Consider the following 27,500-nt stretch of genomic DNA (forward strand, 5'->3'; position numbering starts at 1 on the left):
TATTGATTTTGGAAACATGGCAAATGCACGGAACCAGGTGATGTAGTGCACATGGTTCCAGGAGCTGTTTCTGAGACACAGCAAGTAGAGCAGTGCAATGTCCATGGTAGAGAAGTCAGTGTGGCCATAGTAATAAGATCTATGGTTTGCAGTAGAGACTAAAGATGTTTTGGATATAATCAGACTGTGCAGAGGCTGCCATGGAATGATGTTGACTCAGGATGGAAATTTTCCCCAGCTACTCAGCCCTGAAGGAGTGGAATTGGAAATTGAGAGCCTCTCCATCATTGGTTGTAGATATTAGACTTGAACTACAGATGCTTGATGCATACCTGTTGGTTGTTGATTTTGTATTGGTCCAGTCTCTTCTTGTTAAGCCTTATAAGAATGGAAGTGTTTACTTTGTGCCAATATGTGTTCTAAGTATGTAACTTGTTTTAATTTTATTGAACTTACCACTAAGAGACACTCTTGAATCTCAGATAAGACTTAAAGACTTTTGAACAATCTTAAAGTTGGTAAGGACTATGAGGATCTTTGAAGTTGGACTGAATACAATTTGCAATGTGAGATTGTCATGAGTCTATTGGGGGCCAGGGGCAAAATGTAGTATGAATGTATGTCCCCATAGACTAAGGTGTTTTATTAAAGCTTGTAACTTGGATCTCCAGCAGACTGGCCAGAGGAGGCATCACTATGGGGTGGATCCTGAAGTCCAGCTTTAAAATGTCATTGGGAGTGGATCTAAATTCCAGCCCAAAGATATAAGAGGTGTTTGAGCTCTGTTAGGGTCCTGCTTGCTGCTGATTTGTGGATGTTATTTTTGGTGATTTCTGGCTGCTGGAGGCTTCTCTCTGCCTGGATTTATGAGTTGGAGACAGCTTCTCCCACTGTAGATGGAACTTCTCCTTGGACCTGTAAACTTAAAATAAATCCCTTCCTCCCTAAACAGTGTCCAATTTGGATGTTCATCCTGGAAATGTGAAATTGTCTACAATAAGTACATACACAATGGAATTTTATTTGGTTGTAAAGAAAGATAAAATTATGAAATATGTAGGAAAATAGATGGATCTGGAAAAGATTATACTAAGTGAGGTAACTCATGTTCAGAAAGTCAAATGTCACATCTTCTCTCTTATGTGCAGATCCTAGCTTCAAAGTTTTAGATTTGTGTGTAAGTTGGAGTAAGAGTCAACAGTAGAGGACAGGAAACTAGAAAGGGGCCATGAGGGAGGTAGGAGCTGAGAACACTTAACTAGAGGGGTGAGATAGTCTAAGCGGGGTCCAAGAAGGTGGAGGAGATAGGAAGAGGGTTAATCAAAGATAAAGATATTATTAATATAAGCTGCATGGAAACCTACTTTCTTGTTACCTAATTAAAAATATATAAGTTTAAGAGAGAGAGAGAGTTTGAACAGAAGCACCTTATGGGGATGGCTAATATTTCATCCAACAGCCAAAGTGCCAAAGGTGGGATACGTCCTAGTGAGTCGTTGGTCAGGGAGGCCCCTAAAGTCTCCAAATAAAACTGGCTATTTCTAAGGCTCTTGGTTTCCCATATGAACTAGATGACAAGATCCCATTGCTAAAGACACTATATGCTTCAATCAAGCTAGGACTGAGCTATAAGACTCCTTCCTACTGACTAGTTGTCATAGTGTGAGATAGTACTATGCAGCCTCCTGGGGAAGAAAAGTCATCAAGGGTCTTATCTAGTAGTGGAACTTGTCAGCTACATATAGGCAAGATGTGTCCACTAGATCAACAGTGGCATGTTTGTTATGGGGGTATCAACTGCTTTCTAATTGTATCTGGGGCCTGCTCCATGGGAAGAAATTCATACCTAATACTGAAAACCTAGTCAAAAGCCTATGGCTTGGAAAGTCACAAACAATAGAGGAGAAGTTACTACTGTTGTGCTACATGGATATAATATGCCCACCAAATTGTTCTATAAATCCTGTGTTTATGCCTATATATTAATGCTACTTTCACTTTTGGTTAAAGAAGTTTCTCCTTTCAGATGGCAGTAACTGCTGGGGAGTCTCAAAACTCATCAAAGTTCTGGGATGTGACAGTTGAGTATTCGGCACTTAATGAAACATCTCTATCATACTCTTTAATGACTATAGCAGAAGTGGGGGCAAAAGAATGAATGAACTGTGGGACTGGGAAGACATCTCAGTGGTTAAAGGTGTTTACTTGCAAAGTCTTTAGGCCATGGTTCAATTCACAAGCTAACCACTTAAGTCTGGTACAAAAAAAAAAAAAAAAAGAATCTGGTGTTTGTTTGCATCAGCCAAAGGTTCTGGTGTGTGACTAAACACACACACACACACACACACACACGAGAAAATAAGTAACAAAATCAAAAGAATGTAAGAGCCAAAGAATGGAGAGCAGTACTTTGGAACACTGTCTTCCAGACACAAAGTGATCGTTCTATTCCTGACTTCCTAGCAGCTGTGCACAAGGCCTGCATAACATTGGGCCCATAATGTTGTTGTCATGATAGAGGAAGGCAAAAAAGACACCAATATAGAAGAGGGAATGGTAGGAAAGAAGAGGGGTTTCAGTGAAGTTGGGGGACAAAGATGAGTAGAGGAAAGGGTTTAGGTAAATTTAAAAATTATTTTTTAAAAAGATTTATTTTATTTATTTATTTGAGATGGAGAAAGAGAAAATAGGTGCATTAGGGCCTCCAGCCACTGCAAACGAACTCCAGCTGCATGCACCATCATGTGCATCTGGCTTATGTGGGACCTGGAGAATTGAACCTGGGTCCCTAGGCTTTGCAAGTATGTGCCAAAACTGCTAAGATATCTCTCCAGCCCTTAAAAATTATTTTTATTTATTTGTTTGTGAGGACGGAGTGAGAGGAAAGGAGAGGGAAAGGGAGGGAGGGAGGAAGAGAGAGAAAGAAAGAAAGAAAGAAAGAAAGAAAGAAAGAAAGAAAGAAAGAAAGAAAGGAAGGAAGGAAGGAAGGAAGGAAGGAAGGAAGGAAGGAAGGAAGGAAGGAAGAGAGAGAGAGAGAGAGGGTGGGCATACCAGAGCCTCTTGCTGCTTCAAATGAACTCCAGACATATGATCCTCTTTGAACATCTGGCTTTACATGGGTACTGGAGAATCAAACCCAGACCAGTAGGCTTTGCAAGCAAGTGCCTTTAACTGCAGAGCCATCTTCCCATCCCTATTTTTTTTTAATTTTTATTAACATTTTCCATGATTATAAAATATATCCCATGGTAATTCCCTCCCTCCCCACCCCCACACTTTCCCGTTTGAAATTCCATTCTCCATCATATTACCTCCCCATTACAATCATTGTAATTACATATATACAATATCAACCTATTAAGTATCCTCCTCCCTTCCTTTCTCCACCCTTTATGTCTCCTTTTCAACTTACTGGCCTCTGCTACTAAGTATTTTCATTCTCACACAGAAGCCCAGTCATCTGTAGCTAGGATCCACATATGAGAGAGAACATGTGGCGCTTGGCTTTCTGGGCCTGGGTTACCTGACTTAGTATAATACTTTCCAGGTCCATCCATTTTTCTGCAAATTTCATAACTTCATTTTTCTTTACCGCTGAGTAGAACTCCATTGTATAAATGTACCACATCTTCATTATCCACTCATCTGTTGAGGGACATCTAGGCTGGTTCCATTTCCCAGCTATTATAAATTGAGCAGCAATAAACATGGTTGAGCATGTACTTCTAAGGAAATGAGATGAGTCCTTTGGATATATGCCTAGGAGTGCTATAGCTGGGTCATATGGTAGATCAATCTCTAGCTGCTTTAGGAACCTCCACACTGTTTTCCACAATGGCTGGACCAGATTACATTCCCACCAGCAGTGCAGAAGGGTTCCTTTTTTTCCACATCCCCGCCAACATTTATGATCATTTGTTTTCATGATGGTGGCCAATCTGACAGGAGTGAGATGGAATCTCAATGTAGTTTTAATCTGCATTTCCCTGATGACTAGTGACGTAGAACATTTTTTAGATGCTTATATGCCATTCGTATTTCTTCCTTTAAGAACTCTCTATTTAGCTCCATAGCCCATTTTTTGATTGGCTTGTTTGATTCCTTACTATTTAACTTTTTGAGTTCTTTGTATATCCTAGATATTAATCCTCTATCAGATATATAGCTGGCGAAGATTTTTTCCCATTCTGTAGGTTGCCTCTTTGCTTTTTTCACTGTGTCCTTTGCGGTGCAAAATCTTTGTAATTTCATTAGGTCCCAGTGGTTAATCTGTGGTTTTATTGCCTGAGCAATTGGGGCTGTATTCAGAAAGTCTTTGCCAAGACCAATATGTTGAAGGGTTTCCCCTACTTTTTCCTCTAGCAGTTTCAAAGTTTCCGGTCTGATGTTAAGGTCTTTAATCCATTTGGACTTAATTCTTGTGCATGGCGAGAGAGAAGAATCTATTTTCATCCTTCTGCAGATATTTATCCAGTTTTCAAAACACCATTTGCTGAAGAGGCTGTCTCTTCTCCAATGAGTATTTTTGGCATTTTTATCGAATATCAGGTGGCTATAGCTACTTGGGCTTACATCTGGGTCCTCTATTCTGTTCCACTGATCTACATGTCTGTTTTTGTGCCAGTACCATGCTGTTTTTGTTACTATGGCTCTGTAGTATAGGTTAAAATCAGGTATGGTGATACCACCAGCCTCTTTTTTGTTGCTCAGTATTATTTTAGATATTCGAGGTTTTTTGTTATTCCAAATGAATTTTTGGATTGTTTTTTCTATTTCCATGAAGAAAGCCTTTGGAATTTTGATAGGGATTGCATTAAATGTGTAGATTGCTTTAGGTAAGATTGCCATTTTCACGATATTGATTCTTCCAATCCAGGAACAAGGGATGTTTCTCCACTTTCTAGTGTCTTCTGCAATTTCTCGCTTGAGTGTTTTAAAGTTCTCATTGTATAGATTCTTTACTTCCTTGGTTAGGTTTATTCCAAGGTATTTTATTTTTTTTGATGCAATTGTGAATGGGAGTGATTCTCTGATTTCATCCTCTGTGTGTTTGTTGTTAGCATATATGAAGGCTACTGATTTCTGTGTATTTATTTTGTATCCTGCTACATTGCTGTAGGTTTTGATCAGCTCTAACAGCTTGCTAGTAGAGTCTTTAGGGTCCTTTATGTATAGAATCATGTCATCTGCAAATAATGATAACTTGATTTCTTCCTTTCCAATTTGTATCCCTTTTATGTGTGTCTCTTGCCTTATTGCTATGGCTAAGACTTCCAAAACTATATTAAATAAAAGTGGGGACAGTGGACACCCTTGTCTTGTTCCTGATTTTAGTGGAAAAGCTTCCAGTTTTTCCCCATTTAGTAATATGTTGGCTGTAGGCTTGTCATAAATAGCCTTTATTATATTGAGATATGTTCCTTCTATTCCCAGTCTCTGTAGGTCTTTTATCATGAAGGGATGTTGGATTTTGTCAAATGCTTTCTCTGCATCTAATGAGATGATCATGTGATTTTTGTCCTTCAACCCGTTTATGTAATGTATTACATTTATAGATTTGCGTATGTTGAACCATCCCTGCATCTCTGGGATAAAGCCTACTTGGTCAGGGTGAATGATCTTTTTGATATACTCTTGTATTCCGTTTGCCAATATTTTGTTGAGAATTTTTACATCTATGTTCATGAGGGAGATTGGTCTGTAATTTTCTTTTTTTGTTCTATCTTTGCCTGGTTTTGGTATCAGGGTGATGCTGGCCTCATAGAAGGAGTTTGGTAGAATTCCTTCTTTTTCTATTTCCTGGAAAAGCTTAAGAAGCAATGGTGTTAGCTCTTCCTTAAAAGTCTGGTAAAATTCAGCAGTGAATCCATCCAGGCCTGGGCTTTTTTTAGTTGGGAGATTATTGATAACTGTTCGGATCTCCATGTTTGTTATAGGTCTATTTAAGTGATTAATCTCATTTTGATTTAATTTAGGTAGGTCATATAAATCAAGGAAATCATCCATTTCTTTCAGATTTTCATACTTTGTGGAGTATATGCTTTTATAGTATGTCCCTATGATTTTTTGAATTTCTCTGGAATCTGTTGTGATGTTACCTTGTTCATCTCTGATTTTATTAATTTGTGTCTCTTCTCTCTTTCTTTTGGTCAGATTTGCTAAGGGCTTATCAATCTTGTTTATCCTTTCAAAGAACCAACTCTTTGTTTCATTAATTCTTTGGATTGTTCTTTTTGTTTCTATTTCATTAATTTCTGCCCTAATCTTTATTATTTCTTCCCGTCTACTGATTTTTGGTTTGCCTTGTTCTTCTTTTTCCAAGGCTTTAAGGCGAAGCATTAGGTCGTTTACTTGCGACCTTTCTAATTTCTTAATATAGGCACTTAAGGCTATAAATTTACCTCTTAGAACTGCCTTCATTGTGTCCCAGAGATTTTGGTATGTTGTGTTCTCATTATCATTTGACTCTATAAATTTTTTGATTTCCTTTTTGATTTCTTCATTGACCCACTCATCATTTAGTAGTGTATTGTTTAGTTTCCATGATTTTGTGTATGCTCTATAGCCTTTCTTGCTACTGATTTGTAGTTTCATTGCATTGTGGTCAGATAGAATGCAAGGAATTATTTCAATTTTCCTGAATTTGTTAAGATTTGCTTTGTGTCCTAATATATGGTCTATTTTAGAGAATGTTCCATGTGCTGCTGAAAAGAATGTATATTCTGCAGCCTTTAGATGAAATGTCCTGTATATATCTGTTAGGTCCATTCCTTCTATGACCTCATTTAGTCCAGATGCCTCTCTGTTTATTCTTTCCCTGGATGACCTGTCAATTGATGAGAGTGGGGTGTTAAAGTCACCCACCACCACTGTGTTTGGTGTTATCTGTGACCTTAGTTCTAATCGTGTTTGTTTGACGAATTTGGGAGCCCCCATGTTAGGTGCATATATGTTTAGGATTGTAATGTCCTCCTGTTGGAGTGTGCCCTTAATCAATATAAAGTGACCTTCCTTATCTTTCTTGACTAACGTCGGACTAAAGTCTACCCTGTCTGATATTAGGATAGCAACCCCTGCTTGTTTTCTAGGCCCATTTGCTTGAAACACTGTCTTCCAACCTTTCACCCTAAGATAATGTCTATCCTTTGTAGAAAGGTGAGTTTCTTGGAGACAACAAATTGTAGGATCCTGCTTTTTTAACCCAGTCTGCAAATCTATGTCTTTTCAAACAACCCAACCAGAAGTACCCATCCCTATTTTTATCTGTCAGCAGAGACATATAGAGAGAAGAGAGAATGGGCATACTGGAACCTCCAGCCACTGCAGACAAACTCCAGATGCATGCACTTCTTTGTGCATCTGGCTTTACATGGATATTGGGGAATTGAACACAAGTCATTAGGCTTTGCAGGCAAGCACCTTAATTGCTGAGCCACCTCTCCAGTCCCCCCCCCTAAATTTTTAATAAAGTGTTTAAAATACAAAACAAAAAATAAAGTAAGAAACATATGATATAATTTTTGGGTTTATTCATAATATATAAGCATGAGATTTTATTATGTTTATTATAATTTTATGGATATAAAAAGGAAAAGGGAACCATTATGGCAAATACCAATGAAATGTTGAAAATTATTAGGGCACCCTATTAAAACTAATATCTCATTACATTGGAAAATCTAAAAGAAATGCTATAACCCACTAATATTCAACCAAGGTGAGATAAATAATTTAAACAGGTGTAAAATAAGCAATGATATTGAAGCAATAACTTAAAAGCCTCCCAACTAAACACAGTCCAGCCCAGATTACTTATCTGTTGAATTCTACCAGACATTTAAAGAAGAATGAAGAAAAGCAATGCTTGACAAACTATTCTATCAAAAAGGAAAAGACGGAGTGCTACCAAACTCTTTTAATGAAGCAAGAATTATTTTAATCCCAAATCAAGATAAGAATACAAAACCCAAAAAATAAAACTATAACACAGCACATAAATGGAGTTAAGGATAGAAATCACATGGTCATCTTAATAAATGTAGGAAAGACTGCTGACAAAATCCAACATCCCATCATGATAAAGACCTTGTTATAGTTACCTTCACATTGCTAGAATAGAACCTGACCAAGAACAGCTGGTGGGATGGAGAAAAGCTTTTATTTTGGTTTGCAGTCTTGAGGGGAAGCTTCATGATGCATGGTAATAAAACTGTTATGGCACTGGCACAAAAACAGACACATAGATCAGCTAAAACCACCTGATTTTTGACAAAGATGCCAAAGATATAAACTGCAGAAAAGACAGCCTCTTCAACAATAGCTCTTGGCAAAGTTAGATCCCCATTTTTCATTTTTTATAAAAATCAATTCTAAATGGATCAAAGTCCTTAATGTAAGGCCTGAAACTTTAAAACTGATAGTGGAAAAATATAAAGAAAACACTTCAAGATACAGGCACAGGAGCTGGGCGTGGTAGCACATGCATTTAATCCCAGCACTTGGGAGGCAGAAGTAGGAGGAGAGCCATGAGTTCAAGGTCACCCTGAGACTACATAGTGAATTTCAGGCCAGCCTGAGCTACAGTGAGATTCTGCCTCAAAAAACCAAAAAGAAAAAAAAAAAAGATATGGGCACAGGCCAGCACTTTCAGAATATGACCGCAGTTGTTCACGAAATAGTGTCAACAATTGACAAATGGGGCTTCATTTAATTAAAAAGTTTCTGCAGCAAAGTAGACAATCTAGTGAAGAGTCAGACCATAGAACTGGAGGAAATCTTTACTAGCTATACTTGTGACAGAGGGTTAACACTTAGAATATAAAAATAACTCAAAAAACTAAATAACAAGAAATCAAAATACTCATTCAATATATGTGTAATTAAATGAACAGGCACTTCTCAAAAGATGAAGTACAAGTGGCCAGTAAACAAATGAAAACCTAGCCAACATCACTTGCAAATAAAAGCATCAACATTTCTTCTCATACCTCTCCAAATTGCATTCATCAAGAAAGCAAATAACAATGGGCTGGGGAGATGGCTCAGTGGTTAAAAGGCATCTGTTTATAAAACCAGCTCACCTGGGTTCAATTCTCCAGTATTCCTATAAAGCCAGATGCACAAAGTGGTACACACATCCAGAGTTCATTTGTAATGGCAACATGGCATGACACACTCACACACTCTGCTCATAAATAAATAAAATATTTTCAAAATATTTTATTTTTATTTATGTATTAGAGAGAAACAGAATCAGAGGGAAAGAGAAGGAGAAAGAGAGAGAAAGAATAGGCACACCAGGACATTCAGCCACTGCAAACGAACTCCAGACACATGTGCCATCTTGTGCCTGTGGCTTACGTGAGTCCTGGGGAATGTTTGTCCTTTGGCTTTGCAGGCAAGTGCCTTAACCGCTAAGCTGTCTCTCCAACCCCAATAAAATATTTTTTTAAAGAAAGCAAATAACACGTGCTGGCAACAATGTGGACCAGAGGAGAGTTAGGATAACAGACTCTCACTATTGCGTCTGCCCTTATGTGGGCTCTGAAGATCCAAAGGTGTGTACTCCCATGCTTAGCTTTGTTTTTTTTTTTTTGTAACAAAATAACAAAACTAGACGTGGTGACAAACATCTATCATCTCAGTACTTGGGAAGCTAAGGAAGGAGTATCGCTTTGAATTTAAGGCCAGCCTTGGCTACAGAGTGAGTTCCAGTTTACCCTGGCCTAGAGTGAAACTCTGCCTCAAAAACAACAAACAAAAACAGGGCTGGAGAGATGGCTTAGCAGTTAAGCGCTTGCCTGTAAAGCCTAAGGACCCCGGTTCGAGGCTCAATTCCCCAGGACCCACGTTAGCCAGATGCACAAGGGGGCGCACGCGTCTGGAGTTAGTTTGCAGTGGCTGGAGGCCCTCGCGTGCCCATTTTCTCTCTCTCTCTCTTTCTCTGTCTGTCACTCTCAAATAAATAAATAAATAAGTAAATAAAATATTTAAAAAAACAAACACTAACCACACTACCATTACAATGCTTCAAAGTTACTAATTTCTTAATGTCAAATTGTGACCATTACTCAAATTTCCAAATGGCTATTTTTTTAGATTGAGCTCCCTTCTATTTGATTGACAGAGTCTATAAAGTAAGGGTGAAACTAATCATATGTGATTGGGTAAATTGTATATTATGACAAAAAAGTTAAAATTTCAGTATTATCTTAGTCAAAAATATTTCTCCCAAAATTTAGTTGAAACAAATATCAAAAGTAATTATGTAGTAGAGGAAGTTTATTATAGAACTCTTTTCCAATATTCCAGTAGAGACAGTTTGTTATAGAGCTCTTGTCCAAGCAAAGAATGTGGGGATGAGTGATACTTTCTGAAAGCTAGACCTAATCAAGACCTCAGGATGTAATGAATTTTACAAATGAAAATTGGTGACAAAATTATTCCATGAATTATTAAGTTCTTGATATCTTACACCATGGAAACTGTGAGCAGAAACATATTGCAATACTCCTAGATGGACGAATATACAATCAGAATCTGCAAGCCATCCCAGTTACATGTTCTGTGGGGATGTCTATTGAGATTATTGTCAAAAATGGGAAAGAGATATAGAAGTATAATCATATCATTTGTAAAATTTGAGCACTTAGAAATTGCCACACAGTCTCAGATATTTGCATGTAGACTGGTTTCTTACTTTTGCCTTTTACATGTATTATTAATTCACTGAATAATCACAGAAAATCCAGGAGGTATATATTAATAATATTTCCATCTTACAGATGGAAAAACTGAAGGCAAGAAATTATTTTTTAAAACCTTACCCAAATTACATAGCCCATAAATAACCAAGCCAGGATATGAACCCAGAAAGACTGGCTCAAAGTCTATATTAATTTCTTTTGTTTCCATATTAATTTCATTCACTACACAATACACCTCTCGATATAAAGTTTCTTTTGGAACTTAGTATAACTTTTCTGATGGCAAATATAGTGCTTCTCTTGAAATACTTACTTATTTTCAGATTCTGGCATTTGAAAAACTTGTGGGAGAAGAATTCGAAACAGACACCTGTATAATAAATTAATGTACAAAGTGATTCTTAGGAGGTAGGGGACATAACTCAGTGGTAGACATCAGTAGTAGACTGCTTACCTAACATATGTAAAATCCTGGGTTCCACCCCCACCACTACCTCAAAGGGTCTTAAATTTACTTAGTTGAAGGTATGCAAGTACTTCAACTTCTGAATCTTTTATTCCTGTCACTCCATTTCGCTTTGTAAGTATGGTCTGAAGTAGAGTTGACCAGCTGGAGAATCACTCTAGTATCTTACCGGTATCCTGTTCTTCATTTTTTTTCACTGGCATTTTCTCACTCACAACTATGTAGTCATCATGCCCCAATTTCACCCTCACTATTAGTGTTAAAAGTGGCTTTTTAACAATTTTTTTTTTCCTTTCTAGAAAGAGAGAAGGCGATCAAATTCAACTTCTATCTTTTTGTTGTTGTTTTTTACTGAGCATCTGGGCTATTAGTTCTTTCTTGAAGGCACTGATCTCATTAGCACTATTTAAGTGAAGCTTATAGACACAGAGTTAAGATGAGCAGAGGAAATTTTTTCACCTCCAAATGTGGTTTCCTTACTTTAGAGCTCCAAGTATTTCTTGTGGGTCCTCTGAAATTTGAGCTAAATATTCCAAGCTTCTTACTGCTACAGTTTGTTGTCCATGCTGAAATTAACATATACAGTATGTTAAATTTCATCATAGAGTGATTGATGCATGCAGCAAGTTAACTATATTCGTGCCTATTAAGGACAAGAAATAAAGCTGAACAGTTTCATTTTGTAGTCTCAAAAGAGCTACCAATATAATAGAATGTAACTATAATTCAATGACAATAGCAATAAATGGGCCACATTAGCTCCAGAAACTCATACCTTCCTATCCGCAATTGTAGCCTTGATAATACAGCCTTGAATCCACTCACAGTAATATTACTTTATTTCTGTTTAGTAGCAGTAACCACGAAATTGTTAGCTCACACTCATTTTTTAGCACTTTAATCCTCCCAAAGACTGATTATTTCCTTTTCCCATTTCTGTGTAGCTCTTCCAACCCTTCTACTATGTCTGCTCTTTGAAGTCCAGTCCACTACTAGAAAGGCCTTCTCTAGAAGCAAACTCTTATTTTATTTTTATTTATTTATTTGAGAAAAGAGAGAGAGAGAAAGCATGCCAGGGCTCCCAGCCACCGCAAACGAACTCCAGATGCATGTGCCCCCTTGTGCATATGACTGATGTGGGTTCTGGGGAATTGAACCAAGGTCCTTTGGTTTTGCAGGCAAGTGGCCTAACCATACACGCAAACTCTTTTATGAAAGTCCCCTCCACATGGTCTCTCTAATGGAAATGTAGGTTTCAGATACTGTTTCCATGGGAATCCTCTCAAGTGACAGCAGTTTTGGCTTTTACTGCCCTCTGCCCTAAGCTTTAAGGTAGTATATGTGCCCTCACTTTTCACTGATATTTTCAAATTATTCTTCCTTTTTTCTCTAAAATCCCCCACTTTGAATTTCTTGTCACCAGACTATATCCCTAATTGTATCCACAATCTATCAGTTCCCAGGTGATGATTTGTTCTCATTTGTTGATGACTTAAATATTGCTAAATTATTTTCTCCAGAGATTTTCTCTCTTTCTGTCTTTCTGTCCCTCAGCATTTTCAATAAATAGGATAATCTTCCTAATATTCTAATTCTTTAAATTCCATTCTCCAATTATCCTAACCACGCATGCTCACAGTCATTTGCTAGGCCTGGTCATTACTAATAATTGTAACTATTTCAAATTATGTCAGAAACTGCTCTAAAAAGTTTTTATACTTTAAGTAAAATAAAAAGAAAATCTAAGAGAATAAAACCTCATTTTGCTTACACAAAGGAACAAATAAGAGAGTACTGGTAAACTCACCCAAGGAAGTTGGCAGTAAATAGGCTAGAACACTATAGACTGTTCTTACCAGGAAGGACTCTATGAATATTTAACAAACAAAGACAGACTTTCAGGAAAACAGTAGCTTTCACAGTAACATATTTCTTCCTCTTCCTCCTGTTTCTCTTCATTCAAGACAGGGTTTCCTCACATAGTTACAGCTACCCTGAACTGGGCAATGTAGCTCAAGCTGGCCACGACATTGTGTGCCTTATTTGCAGGGATCTTAATAGCCTTTAAAAGTTTATGTGAAGTAACCCTTTGCTATTTAATCCCATGACTATGACGAACAATCTAGAAAGGTTTTCATGGATGCAAATAAGTAGCACAAATAAGATTGAGGCCATGGGAAGGGATATATCATCTAAAGGACAAACTGCTTTTAAATAACTAAGCACATAATATTTTTAAAGCCTGAACAGATCCTTCTAATCTAAAATCATGTAGCTGAGAGAAGTTAAGTAAGTTGCCATTGCAGAATGTAAGCCAAAAAATGAGGTAAATTACTCAAATCCAATTCTCTTTGCTTTTCCCATTGAATGGGGTGATTTTCTATTTCTGTGAAGAATGTCATTGCCATTTTGATGGCATTGCATTGACTCTTTACAACTTTTAGTACTATAGCCATTTTCACAATATTAATTGTGCTGATCAAAGAATATGGAAGGTCTCTCCATCTTCTGGTGTCTTCCTCAATTTCTTCAGTACTTTGAAGTTTCCATTGAAGAGATCTTTTACCTCCTTGGGTAGGTTTATGTTTAGTTTTTTTTCTTTTTTTTTCAGTTATTATGAACAGAAATGTTTTCAGTCTATTTTTATAATATTAAGTGCTAACCTCCACCTGAAAAAAAATGCCAGATGTTCCAATATTGTTTATTGAAAACAATAAAAATATATTAAAGTTTTTTGTAGGTTATTATTAATTTATACAATGTTCCATCCCTGGCTTACTTCCAAATTAATATTCACAGATGGGTTTTGACTGTCTGTCACAATGACATGTACTATAATGCACTTTTAAGTCCAGTGCTAAAGACCTTATGAAAAACCGATACTCAGACTTTTAAAAAGCTGATGGAAATTATATGTCAGATGAGAAGCTAGGTCCCAGGGACACAAAGATTAATCCAAGAACTATCAATTTAAGGAGATCTTACAATCTGGAAGCTATCAAAGTTTGGTGCATGCCTTTTCTTCCTTAAAAAACAAAAACAAAAACCTTTTGTGAGGCAAAGGCAAGACATCCCTGAAGCATGCTGGCTAGCCAAACTAGCTGAATCAGTAAGCTCTGAGTTCAAGTAAGAGACCTTATGTCAACAAATAACATGGACATTTATTAAGGAAAACACACACACACATACATTCATACACACTCTGTCTTTATAGGTTCTATCAACCAAATAAAGGGAATTCTCAAAAAAGGTGAGACATTTGGAAATTTGTATAATGACCACATTTTTTTTTTTTTTGGTTTTTTGAGGTAGGGTCTCACTCTTGCCTAGGCTGACCTTGAATTCACAATGGAGTCTCAGGGTGGCCTTGAACTCACAGTGATCCTCCTACCTCTGCCTCCCAAATGCTGGGATTAAAGGCGTGCACCACCACGCCTGGCTTAATGAGCACATATTTGACATTAAGAAATTATTAGCTTTTAGGCATGATAATGATAGTGTGATTACATTATTTTACAAAATATTCCTGGGTTGGGGAGATGGCACCCAGGTTCAATTTTCTAGCACCCATATACCAATATGCACAAGATGGCACATTCATCTGGAGTTTGTTTGTAGGGGCTGGAGGCCCTGGCTTGCCCATTCTCTCTCTGCACCTTTCTCTTTCTCTCTCTCTCTCAAATAAGAAAAGTAAAATCAACTCCAAATGGATTAAACATGTCAATATAAGACCTGAAACTCTCATACTACTGGATAAAAAAGAGAGGGAACTCTCCACGATATATTACTGGGAAAAGACTTCCTGAACAATACCCCAGTAGCCCAGGAAATTAAACAATTACTCAACCAGTGAGATCTAATGAAGCTAAAAAGCTTTTGTATAGACAAACATACCATAAACAGAGCCAACAGACTACACACAGAATGGGAGAAGAACTTTGGTAGCTATTGACAGTGGCCTAATATCTAGAATGTACAAAGAATTCAAAAAAACAAACAATAGTAATAAAAACAGCATGGTACTGGCACAAAAACAGACATGTATATCAGTGGAACAGAATAGAGGACCCAGATGTAAGTCCAGGTAGCTATAGACACCTGATATTCGATAAAAATGCCAAAAATACTCATTGGAGAAAAGACAGCCTCTTCAGCAAATGGTGTTTTGAAAACTGAATATATGTCTGCAGAAGGATGAAAATAGATTCCTCTCCCTCGCCATGCACAAGAATTAAGTCCAAATGGATTAAAGACCTTAATATCAGACCCGAAACTCTAAAACTGCTAGAGGAAAAAGTAGGGGAAACCCTTCAACATATTGGTCTTGGCAAAGACTTTCTGAATACAACCCCAATTGCTCAGGCAATAAAACCACAGATTAATCATTGAGACCTCATGAAATTACAAAGATTTTGCACTGCAAAGGACACAGTGAAAAAAGCAAAGAGGCAAACTACAGAATGGGAAAAAAATCTTTGCCAGCTATATATCTGATAGAGGATTAATATCTAGGATATACAAAGAACTCAAAAAGTTAAATAATAAGGAATCAAACAAGCCAATCAAAAAATGGGCTATGGAGCTAAATAGAGCATTCTCAAAGGAAGAAATATGAATGGCATATAAGCATCTAAAAAAAAATGTTCTACGTCACTAGTCATCAGGGAAATGCAGATTAAAACTACATTGAGATTCCATCTCACTCCTGTCAGATTGGCCACCATCATGAAAACAAATGATCATAAATGTTGGTGGGGATGTGGAAAAAGAGGAAGCCTTCTACACTGCTGGTGAGAATGCAATCTGGTCCAGCCATTGTGGAAATCAGTGTGGAGGTTCCTAAAACAGCTAAAGATTGCCGGGCGTGGTGGCGCATGCCTTTAATCCCAGCACTTGGGAGGCAGAGGTAGGAGGATTGCCATGAGTTCGAGGCCACCCTGAGACTCCATAGTGAATTCCAGGTCAGCCTGAGCTACAGTGAGACGCTATCTCAAAAAAAAAAACAACAAAAAAAAACAGCTAAAGATTGATCTACCATATGACCCAGCTATAGCACTCCTAGGCATATATCCAAAGGACTCATCTCATTTCCTTAGAAGTACATGCTCAACCATGTTTATTGCTGCTCAATTTATAATAGCTGGGAAATGGAACCAGCCTAGATGTCCCTCAACTGATGAGTGGATAATGAAGATGTGGCACATTTATACAATGGAGTTCTACTCAGCAGTAAAGAAAAATGAAGTCATGAAATTTGCAGAAAAATGGATGGATCTGTAAAGTATTATACTAAGTGAGGTAACCCAGGCCCAGAAAGCCAAGTGCCACATGTTCTCCCTCATATGTGGATCCTAGCTACAGATGATTGGGCTTCTGTGTGAGAAGGAAAATACTTAGCAGCAGAGGCCAGTAAGTTAAAAAGGAGACATAAAGGGAAGAGAAAGGAAGGGAGGAGGGTACTTAATAGGTTGATATTGTATATATGTAAGTACAGTAATTGTTATGGGGAGGTAATATGATGGAGAATGGAATTTCAAATGGGAAAGTGGGGGGGAGGGAGGGTATTACCATGGGATATTTTTTTATAACCATGGAAAATGTTGATAAAAATTAAATAAATAAAAAACAATAAAAAAATCAAACAATCCACTCAAAAAAAAATGGAGCAGAGAACTGAATAGGGCATTCTCAAAGGAAGAAATATAAATGGCTAATACTCACCTAAGAAAGTGTTCAACATCCTCAACCATCAGGGAAATGCAAATTAAAACAGCTATGAGATTCCACCTTAGTCCAAACAAGATGGCAATCATTAAAAAATAAAATGACAGTAAATGTTATGGAGGATGAGGGGGAAAAGAAACCCTCATTCACTTCCAGTGGGAGTGCAAACTTGTACAACCACTAAAAAAATCAATATGGACACTGCTTAAAAAGATGAAAATAGAGCTACCAACTAACCCAGCCATTCCTCTAATGGGCATCTACCCAAAAGGCTCCACCCTTCACTACAGAGATATTTGCTCAAGCATGTTTATAGCTTGTCACTTCACAATATCTAGCCCAGATTCCCATTGTTTGAGGAATGGATAATGAAGATGTGGTACATATACACAATGGAATTCTACTCAGCAGTAAGGAAAAATGAGAAAATGAAATATGTAGGAAAATGGAAGGACGTGGAACAGATGATACTAAGTGAACTCAAAAGCACAGAAGACAAATGACAAATGTCATATGTTCTCCTTCATCTGTAGTTCCTAAACTGGAACAGCTTGAGTTGTAGACATACCTGAGAACAACTTGAGGGACAGATATGTGGTATGGAAGGGTTTGGGGGGAGGGCAACAGGAGGATGTGGGGAGATATACACAAAACCAAATCCAAACTGAATTGGTACCATAGAAACCTTGCTCCTGGATAGCAGACTAAAAGATATAACCCTCAATAGGAGCATGGAGAGATTGTCTGGTAAGAAGGGCCCTGGAGAGCGTGGGATGAAACTTAAACCCTAAAATAATTGGCCCTGGCTTGTAATTCCCATACCAGAAATTGGTTACAACCCACATTGAGCTATTGATCAGAGAGGCCTACGAGGTCTGCAAAACAAGACAGGATTCTGTCAAAGTACTTGATTACCTGCCTGAGGTGAAAAGTTAAGACCCTACTGCTGAAGACACATGTTGCAGATGCAGAACTTTGAGAGATCCAGCTTAATCTGGAAGGAAGCCAGCTGATTAGCCTGTGTAGTGCTGAAAAGTGCTACATGAGCTGCTGGGGGGAAATGGCCATTAATATTATGAGCAAGCAGGGGATCCTGCTATATGAAAGCAAACAGCCTGGTGAGATATACACACCTGTGCAATAGTGGCACACAGCCTTGGTGGGTAACCAATGCCTCTCTAATTGGCTAAGAGATCTGCTCAGTGGGAAGGAACCCATAGCTGGAATTGGAAACCAAGTCAGAATCCTATGGAGATCAAGATTATGGACTGCAATGAGAACCTTCCACTAGTCTTTAGCAAACAAATGGGCTACACTCATCAAAATCTAAATTAACAAGGCTTATCCTTTTAAACCTATCTTGATTTCACTGTCCATGGAGAATCTGTCTTTCTTTTTCAGAAAGAAGAGAGAACAAAAGACAACTGAAATCTATCAATAAGACAAAAATAGATAGCTAGCTCCCTGCTGGCAGATGAACCACCCGTAGCACAGCAGCTAAGGCCCAGGTGAAACCACAGAGGAATTGGTGAGATGAGCAAGAGGGCTGCTTCCACAGTGAGCCTGACAATCTGCACTAGTATGACGGAGATATACACTGAGGATGCTCAAAATGTGCCAAAGCAGAAATCCAGAAGCTGCTGAAAGCTCAACACTAAAGCAGACATAAAGGACACCCACCAAGTCTCAGGGAATTTTGTGGAAGAGAGGTCAGAAAGAATGTAAGAGCCACAGGTGGGAAGGACTATCCAGAGGCATTGCGCCTTCCATAATGACTTACTGCTGCTCTCAGAAATCATAACCCACAGCTCCATGGTGAGTTTCAGCAATCTCACTAAGGAGAACACTCAGTGCAATGGGGGCAGGGAGAAGGGAAATGGCATTACCAATACATGATGTATACATACAACGTTTGTACTTAATAAAAAATAGTGTTTTGATGTGCATAGTTTTGGTTGTTTTAAACACAAATCTGTTACCTCATTTACTTTCATTGACTTTAGACTGCATTATACAGAAATAAAGCCAACTTACAACCATGCTTAGCTTCAAACCACCTGGTTTGAAAGTGTGAGGCAAAACAAAGTAAAGAAAGGACTGTCCATGCTTAACTTGTAACAATTTTATTCTCTTTCTAAAGGGAAAAGAGATAAAAATATAGTAGAAAGATACATACAAATTACCTCTAGAGAAAACTGTGTAGCTAAATTTAGGAGTATGGTAGGTGAACCTCCACTTGCAAGTAGGTCACTATCGTCGCGATCTTCATCAGTTAATAATGCCCCTAAAGTATCGATTGCCTGCAAAGCTGAAAAACAAGGAAACTACAAATATGAGATACTTTTATCAAAGATAATACTTATCTATGGTTAACTATATTAGAATGAATTACGAACTCATCTTAACATTAAGCTGAGGATATAGTTCAGTAACAGTGCTTGCCTCATATATGCAAAGCCCATGGTTTGATCCTCAGTACTGGTAAAGAAAAACAACACCCCTGAAATTCTTTGAGCTGGGGAAAAGCCTCAGTGAATAAAGTGCTTGCCCTGCAAGTGAGAGTAGCTGGAAGCTACAGGGGGTGCTAGAATCCCAGCATGCAAACACAGGAGAATATTCTAGAAGCTCATGGACCAGCTAGTCTAGTAAATACAGCAGTGAACAACAAGAAGAATGAAAGAGCTTGTCTCAAAGAAAGTAAGGACTGACCCCTGAAAACTCCTTTGACTCCACACATGTGCCATGGCACATGCACACCTGCACTAATACACACATATCATACACACAGAAAAAAAGAACAATATCTTAATACTGTGAGTATGATTTAAAAATTCATATGAGCCAGGTGTGGTGGTGCACACTTTTAATCTCAATACTTGGGAAGTTGAGGCAGGAGGATCACTGTGAGTCTGAGGCCAGCCTGAGACTACATAGTGAATTCCAGGTCACCCTGGCCTAGAGTGATCCTACCTCCAAAAATAAAACAAAAAAGTCATATGCGTCAGTAAATTGTCAAGAAAGATTTAAACAGAAAAATAACCAACTAAGCAGTTATACTCCTGTGAATTTATCCTATGGACATAGTTGTAAAAGTAGACAATGCTTATTCTAGCAACACTTATAAAAGTAAAATACAGACCATGGAAACCAAATCCCATCAACAATGGGTGGGGTGAATACATTTTTCAACCACCATAAAATGGAATATAACACACAACAAAGTTAAAATCGCTCTATCATATTCCACTGTATGTCCAAAAAGCATGTAAGTTAAATGTGTACAATATACATTAAGTAACAACTAAAAAAATTAAGCAAATAAGCCAAAAAAATGCAAAATTCACAAAATTCAACTGATCCAAATGGAATCAGGAAAAAGCAAAATGGCAGCAAATAACAAATGACACAAACAGAAGACCAATGTTGTAATGCTAAATTTAAATTTAATCAAGCTGGGTCTGGTTGAGCAGATCTGTGATTTCAGGAGGTTTAGGCAGAAGGGTGACATGTTCAAGGCAAGGCTGGACAACTTAGTGAGACCCAGCTTACAAACAGGTTTCTGTAAAGCATTTTCACTCATTCTTACTTTTAGTTAACCCTTCCCCCAACCTCTCCTTTCCCCTATACCCCCATTCCCACTTAAACCTTTCCATTCTCAATAAACTTTAAAAATGAGAGCTTATATCATAATATTTTTAAAAATTCAAAATCCAAGAACAATTTTTCTTTCAAAGGTACTTTATAGAGAACTGGTCAAAATTTGCATAAGAACTCCACCCAACAAGATATGTATACATCATATTTTAAATAGTATAGAAATACTAAATAATGCCACAATGAGTTCAACAAATCCAAGTATAAAATATTATATTTTTAAGTGGATGATTCAAAGTTCCCAATATAAATCAATTATAACTCTCAAGCATACTCACTAATATAACCTTACAATCACACTCTTAGGAATTTATTTTGTCATTACACACCTTTATTCATAATCACTCAAACTATAAACTATCCAAATATCCTTCAATTGGTCAGCGAATAGACAAATTAGTATTTCAGCACTTTTGAATAATATCCAGCAATAAAAAAGGACTATTATGACCCACAGGGCCCCCAATATAGTGCACACCACTGCCACTACCAAACACTTGGTTGCCCACCAGAAATAGATGGTAGGACCCACTGCTGAAGACACCACATGTTCTGATGGCAGGATATTGAAAAATCAAACTGAAACCGAGATGGAAGCCATCTCCCTACTGGCTAGCTATCATAGTGCTGGAAAGTGCCATGGGAACTGCTGGGCCAAGTGCCTAACACTGGAAAAGCCATTTCTATCATAACTGCCAGGACCCAGAGAACATTACAGAGGAACTTGAGGATTAAATATCACTGCTGCTTTCATTGCTTGCCTGAGAACATTCTCCATGAACGATAGTGGTAGACACTGAGGAGACTCAAAACTCATCAAACCAGAAAACCAGAGGTTGCTGCGAGCTCAATACTAAAAGAGACTGATAACATTCCCTTCAAGGCTCAGGGAACATTGTAGAAGAGGGGGAAGGAAGAATGTAATTGCTACAGTGGGAAGGCATTCTGTGAGGCACTGTCCTCTCCTTAGGAAGCAAGTGGTATATCCATGACTCCACAGTGATTACTGATACCCCCCACTGAAGGGATATTCAATAGAAGGAGGGTGTTAATAATTCTGTGAGTTTTGACAAATGCATAACAACACAATCCAAATATGGATTTAATAAAAACTCACATCAGTTATCTATCTAAAAACTATAGAGACAGAAAAAATGTTCAGTGATGTCCAGGACTGGAAGTGGTAAGAAAGAATGACAACAAAAGGGCTAAAGTAAAATTTGTTCTATATTTGGACTTATCAAAATCTCTCCCACAGCTTTTAAAACTTTTGAGTAGTTTGCTTCAAATTACTTAAGTACAAAAAAGTTCATGCTAATAAGAATTTTCCCCAATTCTTGTAACATAGCTGCCTATTTCAGATTTTCTAGATGGGTATTTACTGCTCTTTTACTTTTATACAACCTTCTAGCTTCTTATTACATTATTGTATATTTTTATATAAGAATAATATATAGTCAAATCCATTGTTTTGAAAACAATATGTATCTTTTCCTACCATGGATTATTTATTCTTCAATTTTTTAAAAATAATTCATTGCAAAAATTACAAATAACATTTATACCTCTATCAGAGTTTTCCTCCAAGACTGCAATCTTGAATACATAAAACTGGGTGAAAACATTTGCAGGCTCCAGTCGTTCAGCTTCTGTCACTGCTTCTTTAGCCTAAAAAGAGAAACATTGGATCTGTTTTATTAAAGTCCTTATCAAAGGGCTGGCGGGATGACTTAGTGTTGCAGTCAAGTTCACATTGCTGGCAGAAATCACCTGACCTAGAGCAGCTTTTAGGGAAAAAAGGGGTTTATTTTGGCTTACAGGCTGGAGGGGAAGCTCCATGATGGCAGGGAAAATTATGGCATGAGCAGAGAGGGTGGATATCGCCTCCTGACCAACACAAGGTAGATAACAGGAACAGGAGAGTGTGCCAAACACTGGCAAGGGTACACTGGCTATAATACCCATAAATCTTCCCCCCAACAATACACTGCCTACAAGAGGTGTTAATTCCCAAATATCCATCAACTGGGAACCTAGAATTCAGAACATCTAAGCTTATAAGGGACACCTGAATCAAACTACCACACTTAGCAATTGAGGCACTTTTCCGTAAAGCCAAAGCCCAAGTTTGATTCCCCAGGACCTATGTAAGCCAGATACACAAGGCAGCACATGTGTCTGGAGTTTAAAAAATAAAACAAATAAAAAGTCCTTATCAAAGTTTACTAATATCATTGATAGTCATATTGACCAAGGGATAGTCATAACGAAAATATAGGCACCTAGGGAAAAAAAATGAGCTGATATTTTAGAATGCTAAAATGCTTAGTTTTGCTTCAGAAAATAAGATGTTAGCCATGTCAGGAACAACCCTACTGAAAATATCAAAAGTGTTGGATAACATATTTTAACTTTTACCAAAGTAAAATAATAGAGATTGCCAAACCAAAAAATCTAAGAAAAAGTGAAGTCCCAGAGAGGAAAGCAAAGAAGTTAAGCCATTTTTATCTGGTAGTTATTTGCTAATCTAGACAAATGCTCACTTTAGTTTGTCAGTACCTTACTACATCAGGAAATCGTCATCAAGTTCCAAAGGATCACATTGCTAGATTAAGGCTAAATTGGAAGTAGACTTGCTCCCACCCATAGTGCCAGTGTACCATCAAAAAGGTTACTTTGGTACTGAACAGGAGGCAATGAAATAGGTAGGGGAATGCTCCCTGAGGTATAACAAGTAGACTCATTTGTTTATACCCCCTAATCACACTCTATGGTGGGAAGAGGGGTCAAAAGACCTAAAGCTGTGAATTTAATTTATATTATTGCCAAACATCCATAGAAGTAAATGGAAATCCTTTCTTGGAGAAAGGACATTCATTTTAGGCTTCAAAATGTTTCATGCATTTTCAGGAATGATGACTTGTAAACATCAAAAAAAAAGACCAAGTACCCTAAGAATCCAGATACTATAAATGAGAGTCAGCAGAAATAATATATAGAAGAAACAAATCTTCAGAAAGAATTATATTGAAGTTTTAAGCTTATAATTAGTTACTGTAGTGCCATATCAGTATTTAAATTCTTGGTATACCAAAAAGACTTCACAGTAAAAAAGTATTCTAAAATGTGACCTTGACAATTTGAAAATAAGGAATAGCTCCCACTTTTGCATTAGGGTCTCACTCTAGCCCAGGCTGACCTGGAACCCACTCTGCATGCAGCCAAAGCTGGCCTTAAACTCACAGAGATCTTCCTATCTCAGCCTTCAGAGTGCTGGGATTATGGGCATGAGCCACCACTCTTGGCTGAGAAGGAATTTCTTGAAATGAAACATGAGTAGATTGAAGAGTAGATTTGAATTAAGTGAAGAGAAAATCAATACACTGAAAGATAAGACAATTAAATCAGTGGCTGGGGTAACTCAGTGGTATCATTCCTCACCTAGCATGCACAAGAGCCTGTTTGATGTCCAGCAACAAAATGGTAAAAGTAAAAATAGGGATGGAGAGAGAGCTCAGTGGGTGAAGTACTTACTATACAAGCATGAGAAACTGAATTCTGGACCCGAGAGCACACTTAAAGTCTGATACAGAAGCAAAGGTGTTGGACTTGATTAAAATTCAAACTTCTAGCTTGGCGGCACACACCTTTAATCCCAGCACCCGGGAGGCAGAGGCAGGAGGATCACATTGAGTTGGAGGCCAGCCTGAGACTAAATAGTGAATTCCAGGTCAGCCTGGGTTAGAGCGAGTCCCTACCTCAAAAAGAAAATTCAAACCTCTTATCGAGTCATGGTGGAGCACACCTGTAATTTTAGCACTCAGGAGGTTGAGGCAGAAGGATAGCAGGTTTAAAGTCAGACTGGAATACATAAAGAGTCAGAATCTGTCTCAAAAACAAAATACTACAAAATACTTAAGTGAATGACCTCACTAAGAGACTAAATGGCAAATCACACATTGGGAAAATACATCTGCAAAATATGTAACTTAGAAAAGACTGGTACTCCAAATATATAATGAAGTCATAAAATTCAGCAATAAGAAAAGACATAACCCAGTTATAAGCTAAGAAAAGCCTTGAGTTATTTCACTAATTAAGATATACAGGTGAAAATAAACATAAAATATGCTTAATATCAAAACTTGTGCAAATAAAAACAATGAACATGTCTCATTATATAAGAATGGATAAAATTCAAAACACTGACAATGGCCAATACTAATGAAATGTGGAGAAACCAGAAATCTTATTCACACTTAGTGATAATGAAGAGCTACTTTCAGAGACAGCTTGGTAGTTTCTTACAAAACAAAACATGTTCTTGCCATATAAATTCAATAGTTGTATTCCTTTGTAAATCATAATGATTTCTGATCTTTTGAGTATGAACAAAACCCACACACAAGTAGTTATAAAATTTATATCCCTGGGGTTGGAGAGATGGCTTAGCAGTTAAAACACTTGCATATGAAACCTAAGAGAGGAAGAGGAGAAATTAAAATTATCTGCATGATATTGGTAAAATCTATTACTTTAATACCCTGATCCTAAAGACAGCAAGAAAAGAGGAAAAGAGAAACAGTATAGAAATGACTAACAGAAAACATAAAGATGAGGTTTGAAACTCAATTATATCAATATTCTAAGTGTGGTGGTTTGAATGAGGTATCCTCCATAAACTTATGTGTTCTGAATGCTTGGTTCCAAGCTGATGGGAATTTGGGAGGTAGAGCCTTTTTGACTTAGGAGAGCTATAGCCAGTTCTCCCTTGTTAGAGTTTGGCTCACTCTTCTGCTGTTGCTTTTCACCTGCTGAGGTAGAGAAAATGTCCAGCCTTTGCTCAAGCCATGCTTTCCTCTTCAGTGTTTAGCTACCCCTCAAGAATATAAAGCAAAATTAATACCTTTCCTCCCATCATCTGCTTTTGGTCAGATGCTTTGTCCCAGCAAGAGATGGTAACTACAACACAAGGTAAATTAATTAAAGATCAACTTCCATTTAAAAAACAAAATGCTGCTGGAGAGATGGCTTAGCAGTTATGGCACTTGCCTGCAAAGCCAAAGCACCAAGGTTCAATTACCCAGTACCCACGTAAGCCAGATGCTCAAGGTGGCACATGCATCTGGAGTTTGTTTACAGTGGCTAGAGGCCCTGACATACCCATTCTCTCCCCCCCTCCCAAATAAATAAATGAAAATAAAAAAAAATACTTAGACTAGATTTAAAATATCTAACTAAAGTTGAGTGTGGTGGCATAGACTTTCAATGCCAATGCTTGGCTTAGGCAGGAGGATCATGAATTTGAGGACAACCTGGGCCACATAATGAGTTCCAGGCCAGCCTGGTCAACATAGACCTTGACTTAAAAAACAAAAACAGAAATCAACTGTATTCACTTTATAAGCAGCACACCTAAAACATAAAGATAGGAAAAGGCTTCAAAGAGATAAAAGAAATATAACTGGAAAAAAGCAACCAGGGAAAATTATATGAAACATATACCCATATATAAATAGAGCCATATGGGGTGTATGTGTGTGTTTGCACACGTGTGTTTGTATGTGCATGTGTACATGTGTGCGTTCATGTATATTGCAATGCTGGGATTCATGCATTCTACCACTGAGCTACATTCTAAGCCCTAATGTGGATATACTAGTATCAAATAAAAATGACTTTAAGGCACTAAGGAATATAGGATATACAAAAAGATCACTTCAGGACTGGAGAGATGACTTAGCAGTTAAGGCACCTGCCTGCAAAGCCAAAGGACTGAGGTTCAATTCCCCAAGATCCACATAAGCCAGATGCACAAGGTGGCACATGCATTTGGAGTTTGTTTGCAATAGCAGGAGGTCTTGGTGCACTAATTCTCTCTCTGTCTCTCTCTTTCACTGTCAAATAAATAATAAAATGTTCAAAAAGTATTTTAAAAAAAGGATCACTTCATACCAATAAAAATTTCAACAAACATGGGCTGGAGAGATGGCTTAGCAGTTAAACGCTTGCCTGTGAAGCCTAAGGACCCGGGTTCGAGGCTCGGTTCCCCAGGTCCCACGTTAGCCAGATGCACAAGGGGGCGCATGCGTCTGGAGTTCGTTTGCAGAGGCTGGAAGCCCTGGTGCGCCCATTCTCTCTCTCTCCCTCTATCTGTCTTTCTCTCTGTGTCTGTCACTCTCAAATAAATAAATAAACAAAAAATATTTAAAAAAATTTCAACAAACAGAAATATACTACAATGTTAATTTTATATGCATAAATATTAAAACTCAAAATGCATAGAACATAAATGACAAAATTAGATGGGGAAATAGACATATTCCCAACACTAACATGAAATTTCAATTCCTAATTGAAGTATAAAATTGGTAAAGTATACAAAATATAAATTTGGACAGAGAAAAGTCAAATAAATGAACAAACTTAATGCAAATGTATATGTGTATGTATACATACTGCACAAAACCTGTACACAACATGTTTCTTTTAAGACTATGCAGAATGTTTATGAAAATTGACTATATGATATCTCAATCTATTTTAAAATTTGAAATCAATTAATTTAGAAATCAATTACTAAACAATTAAGTACTAACATGATGCCAAGAAAATCATCACATTTCAAAATTCAAACAAGATTTTCACACTGTTGGCCTGGAGAGATGGCTCAGTGGTTAAAGGCACTTGCTTACAAAGCCTGCTGGCCCAGTTCAGTTCCCTAGTACCCACATATAAACAGGTGCACGAAGGGTGCATGTATCTGGAGTTTGTTTGCAGTGGCAAGAGACCCTGGTGCCCCTATTCTTTCTCTGTCTATCTCTCTACTCATAAGCAAATAAATAAAAATATTTTAAATTTTTCATATTATTAATGGATTAAAGAAAATATCAGGCTGGAGGAATGGCTCAGTGGATAAGACATTTTCCTGCAGAGCCAAAGGACCCAGG

General features: G+C 37.6%; 1 protein-coding gene across 1 annotated transcript in view; it reads right to left on the bottom strand.

Annotated features, from left to right (window-relative positions):
- The window catches only part of Tex11 (testis expressed 11), a 258,655-nt gene that overhangs the window by 68,463 nt on the left and 162,692 nt on the right, over positions 1-27,500 (bottom strand). The window contains exons 15-18 of the mRNA XM_004660917.2: positions 22,116-22,218; positions 19,080-19,204; positions 11,653-11,738; positions 11,020-11,076 (exon numbers count right to left, since the gene is read on the bottom strand). Coding sequence (XP_004660974.1) covers positions 11,020-11,076; positions 11,653-11,738; positions 19,080-19,204; positions 22,116-22,218 — 371 coding nt within the window. The remainder of the gene's footprint in view (positions 1-11,019; positions 11,077-11,652; positions 11,739-19,079; positions 19,205-22,115; positions 22,219-27,500) is intronic.

The sequence above is a fragment of the Jaculus jaculus genome, chromosome X (assembly GCF_020740685.1).
Source record: "Jaculus jaculus isolate mJacJac1 chromosome X, mJacJac1.mat.Y.cur, whole genome shotgun sequence".
Lineage (NCBI taxonomy): Eukaryota > Metazoa > Chordata > Mammalia > Rodentia > Dipodidae > Jaculus > Jaculus jaculus.